This window comes from Ostrinia nubilalis, chromosome 18, assembly GCF_963855985.1.
Source record: "Ostrinia nubilalis chromosome 18, ilOstNubi1.1, whole genome shotgun sequence".
NCBI lineage: Eukaryota > Metazoa > Arthropoda > Insecta > Lepidoptera > Crambidae > Ostrinia > Ostrinia nubilalis.
Window position 1 is genome coordinate 8,467,721 of NC_087105.1, and position 20,734 is coordinate 8,488,454.

The following is a 20,734-nucleotide window of genomic DNA, read 5'->3' on the forward strand; positions in this document are numbered from 1 at the left end:
CTACTGATGAAGTCAAGAGCTGAGGACAGGCCCCGTACTAGGTGGACTGACGATTTGGTGTGAGTCGCGGGAGGTGCCTGGATGAGGGCGGTTTAGGACCGGTCGTTGTGGAAATCCTAGGAGGAGGTCTTTGTCCAGCAGTGGACGTCATTTGGCTGAAACGAACGATTAACTAAAATAATCCCAATTTGTCCATATCCCATCTTCTCGCAACCAAGACACAAGTTACCTGAACAGCCTAAATCGATTTGAGATGTATTCCAGTAATAATCCAATCGCATCTGCTTAATATCGACGAGCGCAGTGACGGGCAGTGAATTAATAGACACGCCGAGCTCCAATTAGAAGTAAGGTCGCCGGGGAGCGGCTGACAGGCGGCAGACAGCTGCTGTGGCTCAGGACCTTAGCGAATTACTGAAATGGATATGCAGGCTTTTTGGTTTACACATTGATGATGTAACTGGGTTTTCTTGAAAACTCATTAAAACTCATTAAAACTCATTTATTTCTGTAAATAGGCTTAAAAAAAGCACTTTTACACGTCCCAGTATTAACCCTACCACTGCTTCAGGACAATAAATGGGCCAGTGCTGAGAAGAAGCAGCGCAAGAAACTCAGTCACTCAGTTGATTTAGCTTAGAAGGCTACTGACCCAATCAATAGCTACTTCATCGTTTCATCATCAGGAAGTCTTTTAGTAGAGACTCTACTGCAGGAAAACTACGAGTACGCTCTCAAATGGAGAATTTTGCCTCACTCCCCTTGGCTGGCCAGACGAGTTGTAGAAGCCTGATTTTTCCATATTTCTCTCTTAATCGGCTCAAAGAGGGGGTCGTCATAGGACATAAAAGAATAGTCTTTTTTACTGACACTAGACCGCAATTCATCGTTTGGAGGCAGTGATGGGTAGGCAGTGTAGGCAGTGGCTGAGGATCTCAGGGAATTACTGAATGGATATAGCAGTTTAACATTGACAGTGTAAATCGGCTTCCAAAGACTCTTACTGACACAATCAATGGCTACTTCATCGTTTCAATATCAATCCTTAAGTATTCACTACAGGAAAACCACTCTCTCCAATTTACCAGAGGCAGTACACTCCCCAAGCTGGCTAAATGGATTGTGGAGGCATTTCTCTTATAGTCGCTTCTTACGACATCAACGGGAAGAATCGTCATATTGTAGTAACCACACGGCTCTTCATCGTTTACCACCTGATAACACTAAAAATACTTTTAAATCAAGAGACCTAATAACAGAGACGTTTTTCAACAAAAATGTAATGATGTTGTCTGTAGTTACTTACATATTTTTTGTTACAGTTATGGTCAAGAAATTGGTCATAGTTGGTACATGACAACAAATTGTACATTAAATCTTGGTTAGGATCTTACCTTTATTGAACCAAAATCGAACTAGCTAGCACACGGTGATTCTACCAGCATCATTGTCTACAGATTAGAGTAAACTTTGTCCCAGCACTCGTATTGCTACCTCAAAATATGATTTATTAAAAACCCGTGAAACCAAAAGCCGTCGCGACAAAATACCCAAAAGTAATTAACGAACGAGCCCCGGCAGTTCATTCAGGAATCCAACATTCAACTCACATCGGAATGCAAGTATGTCACCCGCGAGAAAAAAGAATACACCCCTTTAGGGATGTGAAGAGAAGTATAATAGTAGGTGTATTTATTTACTTAATACACAGATTTATACAAAGTTAAAAGTAGGTAAAGAAAAGATTCATCTTTTTAAAACTAAAACTAACTAGCTGTCCTAATAAGGGTCCTTAAAATGAAATTCTTTTCCACTATTCTGCGAGGGCCAGAGGGGAGTTTGAGTATCGAGAAATTCCTGTCGAAAATTTCGAATCTTATGTAGAGCACGAAATGGTTAAGATTTTGCAGATTAAAATACCTGAATATCCATTAGGTTAATTTATTTTGTGTACCACAAAGCATGCTCTACAGTCGAATAGTGCTATATCAGATGTTTTTAAATAAGTTGTTGTAATAATGGAAACTAAAACGCAAATATTAAAGAAGAAAAAAGGAAAAATGCAGTCAAATCGACAATTATAATCGAATGAAAAGCAAAACAATCGATGTCACGAGCTGAATGTGGCATCCTTGCGCCCCTCGCGGGATGTTTCACACTAAAATGAAATATTTTATTACGCGCGACAAAGGCACGACACACCCGTCGGGGACTTACACAACAATGTACTCAGATTTTTAGTAATTCGCAAGTGTGAACGGGCTTTTTTATGAGTTTTTATATTTGCGACGTGCGCGAACTTACGGCGTCGAAACGTTAATATCTAGACATTGTGTTTATTTATTCAACATGCGAGTGTCTGGTTTCTTTTTGCGCCTTTTAAAAGGATTGTGGTTATAAAAACACAAATATTGTTTTTAAAATGGAAGTCGTGAAAACAATCGCGGGAGATTTATCGCAATTGCTTTTATTGTGTTAGCTTACCAACGCCTATTTTTGGTGATAGAGTAAACTGTTTTGAATTTCTAACTTCAGAATAATTTAATTGATTTATTGTGAGACGTTAGAGCAGTTTTCTTTAAATATTTTTTCCTATATTCATACCAAAATCAACTTCTCCAAAGACTTACTTAGCCGCGTGAATAAAAACAAATGAACAAAGGCTCAACGCATCAATCACTGGTGACGGCCGCTATATTGAGCATCGACACCAGATGCTTTTAATAAGTTATAATTTTTATTAACATAATAAACGCCTCGTCTCGACCTCAGAGGTAGGTTTGGAAAAGTACCCACAATATAGTTCTAAAGAATACCTATACTCGTAGAACGTCATTGACCTGTAGCAGTGGTAGAGTCAAAAAAAGGATTTTTTAAATAGGATGAAATTAAATGATTGCGCTATGTTGGCCAAATTCATGTGGGAATTTCAGTTAAGAAAGAGTTCAGTTCAGGGAAGAATTTAAATGTCGCTTATTCAAAAAAAAACATACGTTTGAAAAAATGGCCGCGTCGGGCTTATTGATTCAATATGGAGTCTCATACTAGGTAATTTATTGATCAAACATCGTTACAAATATGTCACTTATATGTACTTTTACCATATGCAGCTTTTTAATGGACTTCCCAACTAGATATTCGTAATTACCTCCAAGTGCTTCAAGCGACACACAGACGATGCAATGCATTAAGGCATGCCCTTCTCATTAATCAGCTCGTGGATGCCAGGCATTCTGCAACACTAGGCCGGCATACTGAACCAACAATACCTATAAATTAGTCACCTGTGAACTATGGCTGGATTTTAAATACTTTAACTTTAATAGTAAGACACGGGTCTTAACGCGACGTTTATTAATGAGTTACATTATGTACTCACTTTAACTTGACTTTAACTGTAACTATAAATAACCGGTGCTTTTGTATGGAGTTTGACAGACTTGACGTTTTTTAAAGTATGATGGTGCTATCCAGGGTAACGGTGTTTTTGTATGGAGTTTGACAGACTTGACGTTTGTTAAAGTAAGATGGTGCTATCCAGGGTAAGTCTTTAACAGCCTATGTGGACTAGTGGTAAGACCATCTGTATCAAACCCAGATATCCCAGGCTCGATTCCCCTTGGGGGCAAAATTTTATGGTAGAGCTTATTCCTGGTGAGCTACCAGTACCACCATCTTGCCTAAGAATGATACCATTACAACAATGTTAAGAGCATTATTGTGTATCGGCTGTTGGAGGTAAGATCTGTGATTAACAATTCCGGGTTCAGCTCTTTAACGTTCTAACTGATCATCACTTTCCATCAGGTGAGATGGAAGCCAAGAGCTTTCCCGTTGTGTATGTGAACTTTAAGGCAAGATAAAGAACCCCTACTCTATTTAATTATATGTCATCATTTTATTGCAGTTATTTAATATTATCATCAATTTAATATTACAATAATTTATTATTATAGTTGATTTCCGTTTAATTTTACAATTAAAAGTATGTCAATTGACTAAAGCGAACTGACGTTTTAGATGGCGCCACCACTCTTTTGGTGGGGATGGTAGTTGTCATATTTTGCTCAGTTTTCTCTCGGTCGTTGAAAAGGACGGTTGTGCTTAGCAGTGGCACAGAATAAGTAATAGTACAGGTACAGAAGGATTACTTCGCAAGACGATTTAAATAAATGCGAGTCTTGCTGCGACGCGATACAGTGGAATTCAGCTCGCACAGCACTACGTACCTACAATTTTATTCACCTACAAGTTTTGTCTCTTTCTATCGCGTGCCTCTGAACTCTTCTTACGCTGTTAGGGTTGCTGTCTAGTGAAAAAAATAATTAATCTACTTATATGTCATGAGGTACGTACCTCATGACACGTATGTATGTAAGTACGCATTCATTATGGAAAACCTTGGGAGAGGCCTTTGTCCAGCAGTGGACGTCATTTGGCTGAAACGAACGAACGCATTCTGAGCAGTAGTCATGGTAGGTTAGGTTCCTATACTATCCTAAGAATTATTGATTACCTACATGGCCAACATACCTTTCAGCATCTTTGGGAAGCGAAAAAAAAGATAAATCCGGTAGATTTCTTTTCGAATTTAAACACCCGAACGCCGCACAATATTTCTTTCTCTTTATGTCCATTTTTAAATAATACTTCGATCATAGAATTAGGTACTACAACGCACGCAAGCGTCCTGACGGGCGCGCGCGTGACACTCGACTGATATAATACCCGCCGGCGGGGCGCTTCGCTGTAGCACAGAATAAGTAATAGTTTTGTACAGTCACAGTGTTAATAAAAGGTGTCATACTTACCGTGTGTGTTATAGAATATACTCTGGAGACAAGGTGTAAGTTATATATGTTTTATTTATTTCGTGATTTTTTGATAACATCTCTATTTATTTTGTACTATACTGTAAAAATAGTGAGCCGTCACATGTATTTCTCGTAAATTTGGATACTGGCATCCTTTAGCCCACAAACTTTGCATTATTCGTTCAGAAATTGCCAATTTTATAACGCAAATACCAATTTTGGATACCTACAAAGTTTTTAATTCTGTACAAACACTAACCAAATTTACTCAGGATTGAGTTTAGCTGTTAGAACTTGTAATGTTAAGTGAAGACCGTAACAACTCCGAAGTAACTTTCGGCTTGTGCTCTGCTCATGATTTAGTTTGTCGTCTAGTCACTAAGTTACAGACAACAGTTATTTTTAAGTGTATTAATAAACATTAGCTTCGAGAACCCTTCAAAATTGGAGAATGTTAAAGAAACGTTGAAAAATATTTTTATAAGACTTTGTTTGGTTATGTAAAAAAGAAACTCAAAATGAGCAGAAAGCCGTATAATAGGTATTCATATTCTGCAGACACATCAACACATTCTCGTAGCAATCCGATTTACCAACCGAACTGCTCTGTAGCCAAGTGCCTAATATGGCTTATTTGAAATCTACTTCCGTGGTTCAGTTAGAGAACCGTCTGCAACAAATTTTTCACATCCAAAAGTTCCTGAAAAAACTTAAGGTGGCCAAAAAACTTTGTGCCAAGCGGCTACAAGGAAAAACATTTAACCACTCGCTGCCCTGTTTTCTCCGAGGCAAATGAGGCGCGGCGAGCAGGTGACGGCGGTGTCACGTTGATACGTCACGCTTGCGGACGCTCCTCTTGATTTACTGCCCTCGTGCCCAACTAAACCACACCACCCTAAAACTAACGACGTAAAGCACAGAATACCTCAGCAAAACTAAACTCGTTTAAGTGATTACACAAATTAAAGCGCTTACGATATAAGCAAAAATATTAATTAATTTAAGATACATTTTGCTCTGAAATAAATCGCGCATAACGTAACCTACTTTTCAAGAGTTTCATTAAAATTTAAACATGCTCAAAAATAATAAAGAAACAGACAGCTACCCTGTCTAGACAGGAACCATTATTATTGATTCCATCTATTATGCAATAAACGACTTCAGTTTGGAGCTAATAAAAATACGTCTACAAAATATCCTTTTTTAAACCCACGCACGAAGTTTTTGCCGCAGCACTGTAGAACCTTTTAACCCTTATTCTGCCGCAAAGCACCTAGATCGAGATCTGACCCCTGATAGCTTGCGGGGTCATCGCGGGGCAATATTACGCATGCGACACTTTCTGCCTAGGACATATTGGGGCACAGTAATTCATCTTGCAAAACAAACACTTTGGGGTTTGAATTATATGTACTTATAACTATAAAATTTTGTAATTAAAAGTCATCAAGAATATGAAAAGTGATCACGGCTGAAAAAGATGCAAAATTTATGAGTCCGGATACCATCGACTTCATATATTATTGTGTTGTCTATCATAATTAAGTAAGTAAGTGTAGGAAGTTAGGTACTTCCAAAATTAATAATCAGTCACCTTCAAATACAGGAATAGATTAGAGCCTTACTTTGTCGCGTTGAATTCCAATATTTAGATCAACCACAGGCAGGTAGAGTATGTTTGATTGTGAATCATGAAATTATATGCTTCAGCGTTGGTTCAAAATACAAGTGACATTTAAAGAAACTTCAAGTTTAAGTTCCTACAATTAAAACCCAAAGCAACAACAAAAACGTAGCAAACAGAGTTTATGTATGCTTTACCGCGATTGTTCTTTTTATTGCTCCGCAAAATCCGTCTTACGTACACGACACTAAAGTTTTCTTTCCTTTTGGTTACAAAGATTAGTTACTGTCCAATTTTAGTGTACTGTGCCGGGACACAGGTGCGACAAATCTTTTTTACTCGTAATATTACTCACGAGTTCTAGGCAATCGCATTCTTTTCGTATCAGCACGAACTTCGCTTCGGCAGTTTGGAGAGCTCGTTGTTCTTAATGGTATGGTAATATTGTAATTTTATATTTCTAGGTCTTTACTTGGTCAGATTTTGGCCTCGATTATTGATATTGTTTTACTTTTATTGGGTTTGCTTAAGGGTTAATAGTTCCCTATCAAGCTTAAAAAGCCTTTAATGTTAATTTTATGCTTAAGACTTATCTATCTCAAAAGATAACTTTTAAGATATTGTCTTGAGACTGAAAAAAAATAAAGCTTAAAAAAATATTAACATTTGTGTGAAACGTTGTAATCATGTTTCAAACATAATTTTTGCAAAGCCCGACCTACTGGGAACCAGCATACACGTAGGTACAAAGAAAGTATAATAGAAATACTAGTCTATGAATAACAAAATAAACCAATCCGCCAAAATTAATTTTGCCAAGCACCACCTTTTGTACTCGACAGACAGCACATCAGATTATACAGTTTCGTTCCAAAAGAGCCCTTATTTCAACTACATAAGGTATTTAGCTAGATGTGCTCTGTACTACAAAAAGGATGAGCCACAAGAATCGTCTATTCTCAAGACATTGATTAATAAAGTCAAGTGGGTCATTTCTGTTCTCATAAAGCAAGAAAATGGCGGCGATCATCTGCCTCTCCATAATTAAATAAGATGCCCGAGATAGTGGTTAGGGTTGACACTACAATATTGTTTCGTTCGTTCGTTTCAGCCGAATGATGTCCACTGCTGGACAAAGGCCTCCACAATGAACGGTCCTGCGCCGCCCGCATCCAGGCTCCTCCCGTGACTTTCCAGATCTTCGGTCCACCTAGTGGGCGGCCTGCTCACACGATGTCCTCCTTGTAGATTGTATGCAACTTGTCAAGCTTATCAAGATGCGCCACAAAACAAGATCTCTTTATATCCTGCCACTGTTATTGTTATTGTGTATTTTATAAGAAATTATTTTTATCTGAGATACTTGGATAATCACATTATTAATCTTTGTTAGGGATTCGTGGAATTATAAATGTACGAAACCCCTTTTCTGTGTAGGTAGGTATAATGTGCGTAAAATTACCCATAAAATTAGCCAATTCAAAAAAATACGGCTACAGCACTGATTGTGCGGGGATCAACGCCTATTAATTCATTTTACCTATAAATTATCGCTATTAGTAGGTATAAATTTCATCCATTTAAATTCAAAAATGGCCGCTGCAATTTCAACTGTAGGTATAAACGCAGATTGCATCGCCATAGCAGCCATAGTAGCTAGTAGGACCTACACATTAATCATTAAGCTTTCATCTTCATTCAAACTCAGCTAACATTTGTCAAATCAGCAGTAATATAACACAGATAAAAATCGACAACATCATGATAAAAATCGACTCTAAGAAAGATTAAGCTGTCTCAGTATTAATAACATTACTTAGTCTTAACTTTGCAATTTTACAAACTTTTAGGGACCTACTCATATCACTGGACGTAGACAACTCGACAATAATGTTTCGCGGCTTCATTTGTAATAAAAATTGCCAGCTTCTACTGACTCTCTCGGCCAACAAGAGCTTTTAATTACACATAATTTTGCTTTTGACACGTTCCCGAATGAGCATCAAATTCATATTTAGTAGCAGCCCTGCGTGTATGAAGAAATCTCCTTTCAGAGTTGAAGCGCAAAATGTGAAATAAAATATGTATAACGCGAGAAATCGTCGAGAATCCGAAGTTTGAAACTTGGGCCTACTTTCGACTTAAACTACATGAAAATTTAACTCGAAATTAGTGTATCGCAGATAACTTCATCTTTCTTATTTGGTTTAATCAGACAGCTCGAGCGAATTATGCATATGAATTCTGAATTCGTATTACGAGTGGCTGCAAATAATGCGGTTCTTCTTGAACTTTGTTAGACATCAGCCACATACAAAATACTTATGAGCATTTCATTATGTTCAGTTTTAAGCGTTTCTTTGTTGTCAAGTCAATTTAAGTCATTGTTTATTTAATTATAATAAATGATTTATTTTCTGACACAAAATACAGGATAAAATACATTAAAGAAAACACATTTGAAACTTTGTAGTAATAGGGACCTCCCTATTACTACAAAGTTTCAAACATACCTATGTTCTAGTAGTGCTTCGTTTAATGTGATTGATTTTTGAGCTTTGATTTAGAGGTTCAATAGAATACTTAATATGTGTCAGATCATATAATTTACTGCAGCTTTACCAGGTTATTTGTTTACTGAAGTTCAAACGAGTGCAGTTGCAGATTCAAATGCATTTGGGGGGAGAATATTGTGGTGAGCACGAGCTTCAACAAACAATTGTTTTGTCGTAAATCTAAGTTAGTATTTATCTACTATATTTTGGTTTGGTTTGATAAAAAATAAATAAAATTTTCAGAAAGAAGCCCAAACATTGATATTCTTTATATTGGTTGATCTTGAGTTAGTACATCTTACAGAGGTCTTATCGGTTTCTAAAATTGCTATCTCCAAAAAAATCTACTCAAGTATGTTTATTTGATATAAAAGTATTCCAGCAAACTCGAGTTGATCGCGCTGATGTTAGGTCAATACCCACGGGCTTCTATAAACAACTTGCCTCACGCTTGTCAAATCGTCTACATACTCGTAGTCACAAATATTTTTGAACAATGTCACAAGTCCGAGCGAAGTCATCTCCCTCAACAAATACGGCAAAGAAACTACAAGATGTAGGCGCTCTGGAAGTGAAGGTTAACAATTCTTTGAATGGGATACTATCTTGCTGATAATCTTAACAAAATCTTATCATTTTTATCAGATATGTTACCACTATTTTTATATTGATTTACACATAACCCACTTGGTGAAAAGATCAAAGGCACTAAGTTACCAAGTCTACCTATCGACGTTGAAGTGACAATACCTCCTAACATTTTTTAAGAAATCGATTTTCTTAATACAATTGGCTTAAAATTTAAATTCGCGTGCGCTTTTTCCATTCTAAATTTTTCTCTTAACTGATATTTTCTTTGTGGAAATAGCTGCTATATGTGCAAGTAATATTTACGTAAGTTTCTACCTCCTGCAAACTAAAAAAATGCAGTTGGGAGGTATTGTCACTTCAACGTCGCTTATAATGTTTCCTATGACATAAAATAATGGAGGGCACAAAAATATTGTTAAAAATAGAAATTCTATAATGGCCGTTTGCAGGTCCAAAAACCCAACATTCAAAATTGGTATAAAATGGACCTCTAAATTTTTTTGCCAAAACCACATGCAAATGAAGACTATAATTTAATAGACTGAAAAATTGCCCGTATTATAAAGCGACACGCTCAAAACTCGATTCAATATTGAGTAGAGATGTATTTTCGAAAACTTTTTGTCTGTTCTAGCAAGCTCTAATTCCTTGAACTGCTATTGGCTATCTGGGCGCGCGGTGTTTGCGTTTCATCTCTGCGAGCGACGCGCGCGACTAGCGTTGCGCGCGCAGCGATCTCATTGCGATAACTTTGAGCGCTATCACGATTTTACGCCATGAAAACCTTGCATTAACATTCCACATCTGCTTTGCGTTTCAGTGAATGACCAGTAACAATTCTCTTTGCTCGTGATGATGTCTTACGGATGCAGGGCGCTGTGTAGGTACTTTATAGGTATTGACCTACTTTTGGGAATTTAGGATGCAGGAGCTAGTGCGAGGTCATAATAAGCGATTTTGGAATTTATACGAGTACTTTGATGAAGGAGTTTTACCTTTTTATTTTGCTCTACAGTTGAAGATTCATTGATTCAATGTTTAGATAGGCTGTTTGTTATCTGTTTACCATATGCAAAGGAATAGTCAGCAAATAATCGATGAAAACAATATGTAAACCAAGAAGTTTATTAAACAAACAGTTAAGTGTACATTCTCTGAGCTAATCTTCTATAAGTTTCTTTAGATTCATCTCCTCAGCTAGCATATCACCGTAATCGCCGATATCCGAGGGCCTAAGAGTGTTCATCATTACGTTAACTTCAGGTTTAACGGTAGATTCCTTATCAGTATTAGTTTCTTTATCAGCAAATCCATTAGACTCGCGTTGCTTTAACACGTTTAATCGCCTCCCACATTTACACTCAGCATCACCCTTGTTGATTCGGCCATTCAAATACTGCTTCGTAGATTTCAATACACAGTTGCTATAATTACAATTGTTGTTCTTTACATTCATCCGGTCATTCGTAACTTGAACTTCCAGCGACTCTTTCAAATACCTATCCAGGAGTTTGTTTATTTCAATATTATTATTTTCGTTAATAAGCTTTTTAAGAATACTATCAGTGCCCTTTCCTAGCTCATCAGGTTTACTGAATTGAGGTATACTTCTTTGATAACCATAAGGTGTTGGAAAACCGTAGTTGTCGTAATATGCCATAGCAAACTGGCGAGATATGTCTAAAGGCTGATTGGGATCCTGCAAGTTTCTGTTCAGAGATGGGTAATTTTGTGGAGATGGAACAGATATCGGCCATTGTTGGTTTTCTTTTTCAGATGTATGGACGGGCCTCAAAAGAGGCGGTTTCAGAAGTTCTACGTATTCCCGTTGCTCATCTGTAACTTTGTTAAGTGGCCTACTTTTTGGCATCCCAAAATCATGTTTATTTTCATTGGTCAGCTCCTTGTTTGTTTCCTGATAATCACTTGCTGGCGGGAAATACAAATTATTGGTTTCTACTCGATCAATATTTGCTTCAAAGTATTCATTTTTTGGCTTCGGAATATTGAACGCAGAAGTGTGTTTAACTGGATACTGAACATAATCATCACCGTTAGGTATCAAAGACTTGTAAGTTTCCCTTATCAGATCTTGCGAAGTATAAAGTTGGTTCACAACTGGAGTTTTGAATTTCTGGTTGATGTAAATAAACGATCGCTCATTTACGTTATTATGTTTCGTGGTATCTTGATCGTACAACTCGTTGTCTTTTATACGATTGCGATTTGTTTCAAGGTCGATTTTCTTTTCATTATGCGTCCGAAAAGGTAAGACAATAAAGCCTGTATCTTCTTGAAGTGTGGCTCTTTTTGCTTCTTCAGATTCTTTTCCATTGTTATCAGCTAAAATCGCGTGGTTATCATCTATGAGCTGTGAAATAAAATAAAACTTACTGACTGACCGTTGTTATGATAATAATATTTTTTTATAATCAATTAATGAGGGATTTTGTATTATTTGATTTTTAAACCATTCTAAATCAGATTCTAATAACTATTTTGATGACAAAAATAGCACTGATTCCTTTGTGTTACCTTTTCTCAATATTCTTTTCAATTCCAAGCAAACAGAATTGGAAATAAAGTGCATTTAATACTTTTATATAGTAATGACGTCGCTGCTACTCACCTCCAGAACTCCCGAGGGAACAATAAATCCGGAAGCAAGTCCAATACACAAGGAAACTAAAACAACAAACGCATTTCTCATTTTCCACGAAATAACGGCGCAAATAATAAAAATGTGTCGGACTGCACTGATAAATATTTATAAAACAAAACGTACGATTACAACGGGATACAGAGTTGGAATAAGAAATTATTATTGACAATAGCTGTGTGGCATTCTAAACAAATAAACAAATGGTGATCTTTTTAAACAAACAATGTGTTTGTGGTATCCATCAGCTAAATAAATGCAACGTTCGGTTGGCATTATTTGCTTTGTGGATGAAATGTAACAGCCGATATCTGATGAAATAATTTTCAATATACTGATTTTGGATAGGGCTTATCAACGCATTGATTACGTAACCATTTGAGATGTTTCTTAGATTGTAGGTGTCATCAATTGCTATACTAACCATTGTAACTTATTTTAATCTTATCAGACTTAAAAAATTACCTACAAACAAGTAAATGTATTTAAAAAGATTTAAAAGTTCTCGTAATATTCAATCAATTAGAATTTCTTCAGAATCGTGGAAAAAGATCCGTATTGGCTAAATAATGAACTCGATATTAAATTCTGAAAATTACGTAATGTATTTAAAATAATATGTTTTATTAAATTATGTCAGTGTAAGGCAAAATTAAATGAAATCCAATATTATGTTTATAATTTTAATAAATTGCAGAAAGCTCTCACTCGGTATTTCAATGTTTTAAATAGGTAAATTAAATATTTTACCTATTAACATATTAAATAAACTTCAGTTCTGTCCGAAGATAGCGGACAGTTGCTCCAAGAACACTGTTATGTCAATTCCATTGTCAGCCAAAGTCTGGACCTCAGCAAGGAACTGCTCATTGGCCCATAGAGCGGAGTACACCTGGTTCCACTCCTCGCTCTGCAGACCCTCGACGGCAGTTCTGAAGTCCTCATCCTCAGCCATTTTCTGGTTGAAGAGGGCAGTCAACTTCTCCTTAGGGTACACAGCGTAGCAATCTCTTATGAAGGATGTGAAGTCGCGACCGCTGACGCTGTGGCGCGTTTTCTTGACGTTAACCGTTATGTCTGTAAAAAAATATTGTGATTAATTATAGGTGGTCTAATGGTTAATTTTCAACTTTCAAAATTTTAGTCTTTTCAAATTAACGGTGGGACACCAAATTATTAAATAACAACATGTTAATGTTACATTGTCACTTAAAATACATAAATTAATAATATCTTACCCAACATATCATTCAAATCGTCGATGAAGTAATAAACATCAATGCCATGGCTATTTAAATATTCGAGAACCTGAAAAAAAACGAATTTTATAAGAACTATAGAATAAACTACTGAAATTTTAGAAGTAATGGGAAAATCTATGGTGGTAAAAATACTCACAGCCTTAAATTCAGGAAGCGATTCCATTTCATACACAAGCTCCTTAAAACTGCCAGTCTGCATATAGTTAAGTGTGCTCACGAACTCCTCAAACTCGAGGTAGTGTCCAACAATATGCGGGTCATTCCACCGGCCAAGAAAATCACGTGTCCGGGGCCAAAAAGTACCCGAATATCATAATATTTTAGTAACAAATATTTTTATCTAATAGTATAACTTTGGTTCTTGTTGTTAAACCACAGAGAGAGTTAATAATAGTTAATTAAGTAATTAAAAAAAAATCGTAAGTCGTCAAAAATTGATTACCACGGCGTGTCCGCGCTCCCGATTTCAGAACAAATTTGCTCGTATAAATTAATCCGTTATTATTACCGCTTTCAATGCTTATGTAATCGATTACTGATTAAATAAACATTGGTAAATTAAATACGATATAACTATATCACTAAAAGGTTTTGTAAAATAACTATTTGAAGTTATGTCCGGGCGTTAACCGTGATTACCCCGACACGTCGCTAATGTGCGCCTACGTCGCTAGCTACGCAATTTAGAAACGAGCTCTATCCTCCCCCGTGAACCTTTAGTGGTGGCCTCCATGCCGAGGTGTCCGGTAATGCGACTCGTCGCAAGATTTCGGAGTTATCGAGATAAGAATATGATTACCCAGACCTTGGTTCAGTGCACGGTTGATTACTCTATCCTGTTTTTTTAGGTTTCTTTACATGGAAAGTTTTTGAGAATGTACAGGAATAATGGTCCATGTAACCGCATTTTTGTGTATTAAAACATTTGGGATTCAACTTACAGATTGGGCAGGGCTCAGGATAAACCTTAATTTTTTGACTACCCCGACCTTGATTACCCCGAATTTTGTCACCGGGTAATCAATAGAACTGTAATTTTACTAATGAATGATTAACTAAATAACGTTTATTAAGCAAAAATAAACATTTACTAATATAAAATCCTGTTAATACATATTATTAATGATAATAATATCTTATCCTATCTTCCGCCCTACCGGTGTAACAGTCGCCACCACCACGCCTGAGCCTCTGTGGGACCTGAGACACTCTACTCCACCTAGGCTACTCGACGTCAACGTTAACCCACCAACCCGCGACGAAGTGACCAAGGCTATCCTGTCTCTCAAAATTGGCAAGACCCCTGGACTTGACTTTATCACCGCAGAAATGCTGGAAGCCGATGTAAACTCCGCCGTCGACGTCCTGACACCTGTCCCCGAAAACATCTGGATGGAAGAGGAACTCCCAGATGACTGGCATAAGGGGCTTCTACTTATTGTGCCGAAAAAGGGTAAAGCAAGGGTATCAGTATCGGAAGACCCAAGAGATGCGATCTGGTGTGAGGAATTGCACACCGTTGGTGCAGAGGCTGTGGAACGAGTCCACAATTTTACTTACCTCGGGAGCATCGTGTCAGAGCCTGGAGGTACCGAAAAGGACATCATAACGCGCATTGCCAAGGCCAGAGCTACCTTCGCACAACTTCGAGCCGTATGGCAATTACGGAAATTGACCCACGCAAGATCAAAATATTCGGGTCCAACGTCAAATCAGTTCTGCTCTATGGGTGTGAAACGTGGAAGGCCACTAAGGTTATCTCGCACCAGCTGCAGATCTTCTTCAACCGCTGTATTCGCCGAATTCTCCAAAATCTCCAAACGGCAAACTCTTGGAACGCTGCTACGAAATACCGATCGGCCAGCAGATCAAACGCTGCAAGTGGAACTGGATCGGCCACACTCTCCGAAGGGACCCCGATAATATCCCCAAGCAGGCTCTAGATTGGAACCCCCAGGGAAAATGCAAACGTGGTCGCGCCAAAAAAACATAGCGGCGCACTGTAGCAGACGAGGCAAAGAAGATCGGCAAGACTTGGAGCGAGATCAAACGCGAAGCTCAAGACCGAATGCGATGGAGGACTGTTGAGTTGTGGACGCCTTCTGTCCCATATAGGAGACATAGGACATTGAGTCACTAATATTATATGTATAAGCGAAAGTTTTTTACTCTTTTACGCAACAACTACTCAATAGATATTGTTGAAACTTTACGATATTGTCGTTTATATATCAGAATAACAAATGGCTAGTTTTAATAAGATTTATTTCACCATAACTTAAAAAAACCTTAGAAAATAAAATATTTTGTTTTATTTTTGATTACTCTGACTCCCAACTTTGATTACCCCGACCATGAAAATTTTGATGTCACATAACTTTTTATTCCTGCTTGCTACACATGGGCCAATATAAAAAATATGCACGTAACTATGTCTATTTTGAAATGTTTTACCTAAACTTACTCTAAATTCAAAAATAAAAAAGGTCGGGGTAATCAACTAAATAATCCAGATCCGGAGAAATACCCATGCATCAGATCAGAAATAGATTCTTCCTCAATCAGCTCAATGAAGTCTTCGTAATGTTCGTGAAATTGCTTTCTTGGTTGAGGACCTGGAGCCCCCAAAGCAACCGTGATCAAAGTAACAAGGACTAAGAACTTCATGGTTGTGGTTTCTTGAACTGATACTCATTTTGACAGAATACCAGTTTTTATACTGAAAAATTCACCAGATAATATCTCGTAACTTAATCATGACATATGGATACGATTTTTCCTGTTTCAAAGACCACTACCGAGAATTAAGATTAGAAACAGATAGATTCTCATGAATCTCTAGAGATAGTGACATATTTTTAGAGTCCTATATACAGTGTGAGTCACGTTAAAGTGTACATATGAAAATAGATGAAACTAGACCTATTTTTATCGACAAAAAAGTGGTCAAACATTTTTTTTTTTATAGAATTTTTTTTCTTCCAATCACTTATTGTAACGAAAACGTAATAACTTTTAAACTAAGCGGCATATCCTGATAAAATAAATACAGTAATAATTCTAAATAACAGGCGATACTAAAAAAATACATATAATACACAAAATATGCCAACAAGTAATAAAAAATTATACTTTTTGAAAAAAATCTGCTTAAAAATTCGTGTTTTTTTGGTTATTTGATAAATTTCTCCAAAAAATGCCCCTATAACAGGTGGTTTTTATTGTTGTGTATTATTCTCTATCGTATTACCTTTGTAAAACCAAAAATTGCATGTCTCTATCCCTATCCATAAAGTTAATATTCCTTCGGAATAGAGCAACAAAGAATGAGCGAGCGAGATGTCACTATCTGCAACCCTGTGTGATAAAAAGAGATGTGTGATGCTATCATCGTCACGTCAATAGAACCATTTTTGCAAAAGATTTGACAGGCAGTGACACATAGAGGCACAAAGCAGAATTTCAAATCACAGTTTTTTCTAAAAATTTCGTAAAATCCTGTATAGTTTTGGAATTTTTTTATTGTAATACAATGGTGACCTGTTCCGTCCTTGATTGTGATGTAAACCAGAGAAATAATCCCGCAAAATATTCATTTCACAGGTAAATTTATTGAAATCGACACCTCCAAACTTTAGCTTTATTTTTGTGAATGCGCTTAGAATTTTAAGCACTAAGTGTGATAATTATGTTCTTTAAACATTAATTTAAGTTGTAAGCAAAGATTTCATGCACATAATCCAGAATTTATGAATATTTTGTGTAAAGAAATAATTTTCGTTTTACACTAGGGCTGTACCACAATCGATAAATATATTTTGTGCACTGTCTATCACAGTCACCTGGGAATGTAATAATATGAGTTTCTGACTATTATAATAGGTACTAATTAGTAAAGTATCTTTCAGATTTCCGACTAACGAAGATGTAAGAAAAACATGGCTCAAATTAATTAATCGTCCAAATTGGATTCCAACTAAATATGCCACTTTATGTAGCAAACATTTTGATAGTAAATGTTTTCGAAAAATTGGAGCCAGAATCACGTTGAAAAAATGTGCAATCCCTACAGAGTTTGTTCCGGTAAGTTTAATTAAAATAATACTATTTCTGGCAATAAATATTTTCATTTTCATTTTCTTCTGATGATGTTTCGTTGGTTAGTAATGTCAATTTATTACCTTGATCTGGTTGTTTTCATTGTTTTGATAAAAAATGTTTAACTATAAGTTATAATTAAACTATGATTTCTATGAAATAGTCAAACACGGGTCTTAACGCGACGTTTATTAATGAGTATACGGATTGTATATGGACATTCTATCCTATTTTAGTTCCATTAATATTACTACTGTTAGGTGTTAATTAATATAAATCGATATCGATATTCATGTGAAAAGTAACGACATACATCACTAGCATGCACACATATTTATATTTACACACACAAATGACATCTCATTTTTGGTTTCGTTTGACAGCTCGTGATTGTTGCTCTATTCCGAAGGAATATTAACTTTATGATCCCTATCACAACATGTGCTATGATAGTTTGAACAAAGGCCTACCACAACATTATTCTCCTATACAGGTAGGGACAATTTTAATTTTAACTACAAATCTAGAGCCATTTTCAGTTTCGTTGTTAACGAAGCGTTGAATGGCGCGCCCGGAGAGGCTTAGTTCAAACGATCATAGCAAATGTTGTGATAGGGATAGAGACATGCAATTTTTGGTTTTACAAAGGTAATACGATAGAGAATAATACAAAACAATAAAAACCACTTGTTATACGGGCATTTTTGGATAAATTTATCAAACAACCAAAAAAACACGAATTTTTAAGCAGATTTTTTTCAAAAAGTATCATTTTTTATTATTTGTTGGCATTTTTTGTGTATTGTATGTATTTTTTAGTATCGCCTGTTATTTAGCATTATTACTGTTTTTATTTTATCAGGATATACCGCTTAGTTTAAAAGTTATTACGTTTTCTTTACAATAAGTAATTGGAAGAAAAAAAATTCTATAAAAAAAAAATCAAAAAAATTTTGACCACTTTTTTGTCGATAAAAATAGGTCTAGTTTCATCTATTTTCATATGTCCACTTTAACGTGACTCACACTGTATTTAAGGTGAAGATAATCCTCATGTTCAGTTGTAGTGATGTTAAAACGGTCCGTATAGTCCGCACGTAGACAATTATATTTTTAACTAGCGGCCGCCCGCGACTGGTTTGGGCTGTGCGTTGATAGATCACTATGTCAGTTAGTCAGTCAGTCACCTTTGAGTTATACATATAATATTTAGATGGGTAGGTAATTACTATCGGCAACAGTCTTAACTGCCCATAGCCGGTCAATCGCCAAAGAATCACCATTTGATGAGAGCGAGAGCAAAAACGGAAATGGATCTGTGGCCGATAGTACTCGTAGAACTGTCTCAGTATTCCAAAATTATGTAACTTACCAATCTTAACGTAAGAGGGTTACAGTAATTAACTAGGTTAAATGTTATTCGGGCATTTTGCTTTGCAAGATTGGCAAAAAATTATAGGCTGGCGTTAATTTTTATACAAGTTGTTGGTCGCAGCATCGCCAATACAAATCCAGTTGTCGCAGTAAGTCTTCATCCCGTGGTCTAAAACACGGACATAAAATTTTAACCATTTGTCCAAAACTAAAATACTTTATTTCAGCACTTTTCGATGATTTACAGTGGTTCTACTTATTAATCTGCCCTTAAGGTCCATTAATGTAAGCTAAGTAAACATACTAGTTTGTGTAGGAAATCATTTTATGTCATGCAAAAAAATATTGAGATCTTTCAGGAATTAATGTCAGGAATTCAAACATGCACTTTTGTATGAAGAAGAAAACAAGTTATAGTGTAGCACGTTGTGTACCTAACGTAGGTGAATAAAACATTGAATCTGTGTAGAAAACTTTTATTAGTGGATCATTTAACAATCCCTCTACAACCAGATTTAGTTCTGGCCGAAGACAGCGACGAGTTCGTCAAGAAGGACTTTGACGTCTACGCCATTTGCATTGAGGGTGTTGACCTCAGACAGGAACTGCTCGTTCTCCCATAGAGCAGACCACACCTGCGCCCACTCGTCGCTTTGGAGACCCTCGATGGCGGCCTTGAAGTCGTCGTCCTCAGCCAACTTTTGGTCGAAGAGAGCTACCAACTTGCTCTTGGGGAATTCGGAGATGCAGTCCTGGATGAAGGCGGAGAAGTCACGGCCGCTGAGGGTGTGACGGGCTTTGCGCTGGGGTGGTCCAGTTTCTGAAATAATAAAGTTTATTTTAATGTGAATTTGAGGAAATTATCGAGATCGGGATATTTACAGATCAAAATCATTAACGCAAGCCTACTACGTATTTGAACACATAAGTAGAAAATTTGATATTATGTAACAAGTATTATTTATCATGATAGGTATACTCTCTCGTTCAAAGAAATAAATAATATAGGTAAAAAAATTATATGATTTCTTCCTTTCTGATAATAAAGCATATTCATTAAATTACACTTACCCAACATCTCGTTGATCAAATCGATGAAGTAGTGGATGTCAATGCTGTGGCCCTCCAAGAAGTCTAGCACCTGAAAATTTACAAATGCAATATCGTAAATATGTGTTAAAATTATGCAACATAAAATGGACAAACGTATTATGAAGCACGAATCGTGATTTTTTAATTTTCTAAGTACCACTTAAGGCTGTTCCCTACAACGATCTAATCTTTTTACTCGTAGTGAGATGCTGATTTGAGTAACAGTGACGTATAATGCAAGAAGAAGTTGAAGTCGCTTAAGTATGCGGGGAGATTACAAAAGACGAATTCAAAATAATTCGCTGCAATAACTCTAACCCAAGATCCCTTTCTGCCAATGTTCCATAATAAAGTATGAACTCATAATAAAAGTATTAAACACTCACAGCCTTGAATTCGGGCAGCTCCTCCATCTCATAGATGAGGTTCTTGAAGTTGTTTGTCGCGAGGTATTCCAAGGTCTGCGTGAACTCTTCGAACTCCAGGTAGTGCTCCATGAGGTGGTCCAAGTCATGGCCAGCCTCATCAAAGATCAGGTCGATGAAGTCTTCAAAGTTCTCATGAAAGACCTTCCTCGGCTGAGGAGCAGCGAAGGCTACAGCCACCAGGGCGAACAGAACCAAGAACTTCATGTTGGAGCTTGGATTGAAATGATACTGGAT

At 36.6% G+C, this 20,734-nt stretch overlaps 1 protein-coding gene across 1 annotated transcript; it reads right to left on the reverse strand.

Moving 5' to 3' along the window:
- Nucleotides 1–10,689: 10,689 nt before the first annotated feature.
- Nucleotides 10,690–20,734, reverse strand: LOC135080884 (uncharacterized). The gene is made up of 8 exons (XM_063975613.1): nt 20,459–20,734; nt 20,052–20,121; nt 19,501–19,800; nt 14,762–14,896; nt 13,645–13,817; nt 13,485–13,554; nt 12,217–13,323; nt 10,690–11,958 (listed from the first exon to the last, which is right to left on the reverse strand). Exons 1-7 carry the CDS (start codon nt 20,702–20,704, stop codon nt 13,019–13,021), a joined length of 1,299 nt encoding a protein of 432 aa, XP_063831683.1. The 5' UTR covers nt 20,705–20,734; the 3' UTR covers nt 10,690–11,958; nt 12,217–13,018.

Bases quoted from the DNA above. Each gene is read 5' to 3' on its own strand.
- LOC135080884 (XM_063975613.1), bottom strand. From the start codon at position 20,704: ATGAAGTTCTTGGTTCTGTTCGCCCTGGTGGCTGTAGCCTTCGCTGCT. The intron at 19,801-20,051 runs GTAAGTGTAATT...TTATTATTTCAG, and splicing joins TTTGATCAACGAGATGTTGG to AAACTGGACCACCCCAGCGC. The intron at 13,324-13,484 runs GTAAGATATTAT...ATTTTTTTACAG, and splicing joins CGATTTGAATGATATGTTGG to ACATAACGGTTAACGTCAAG.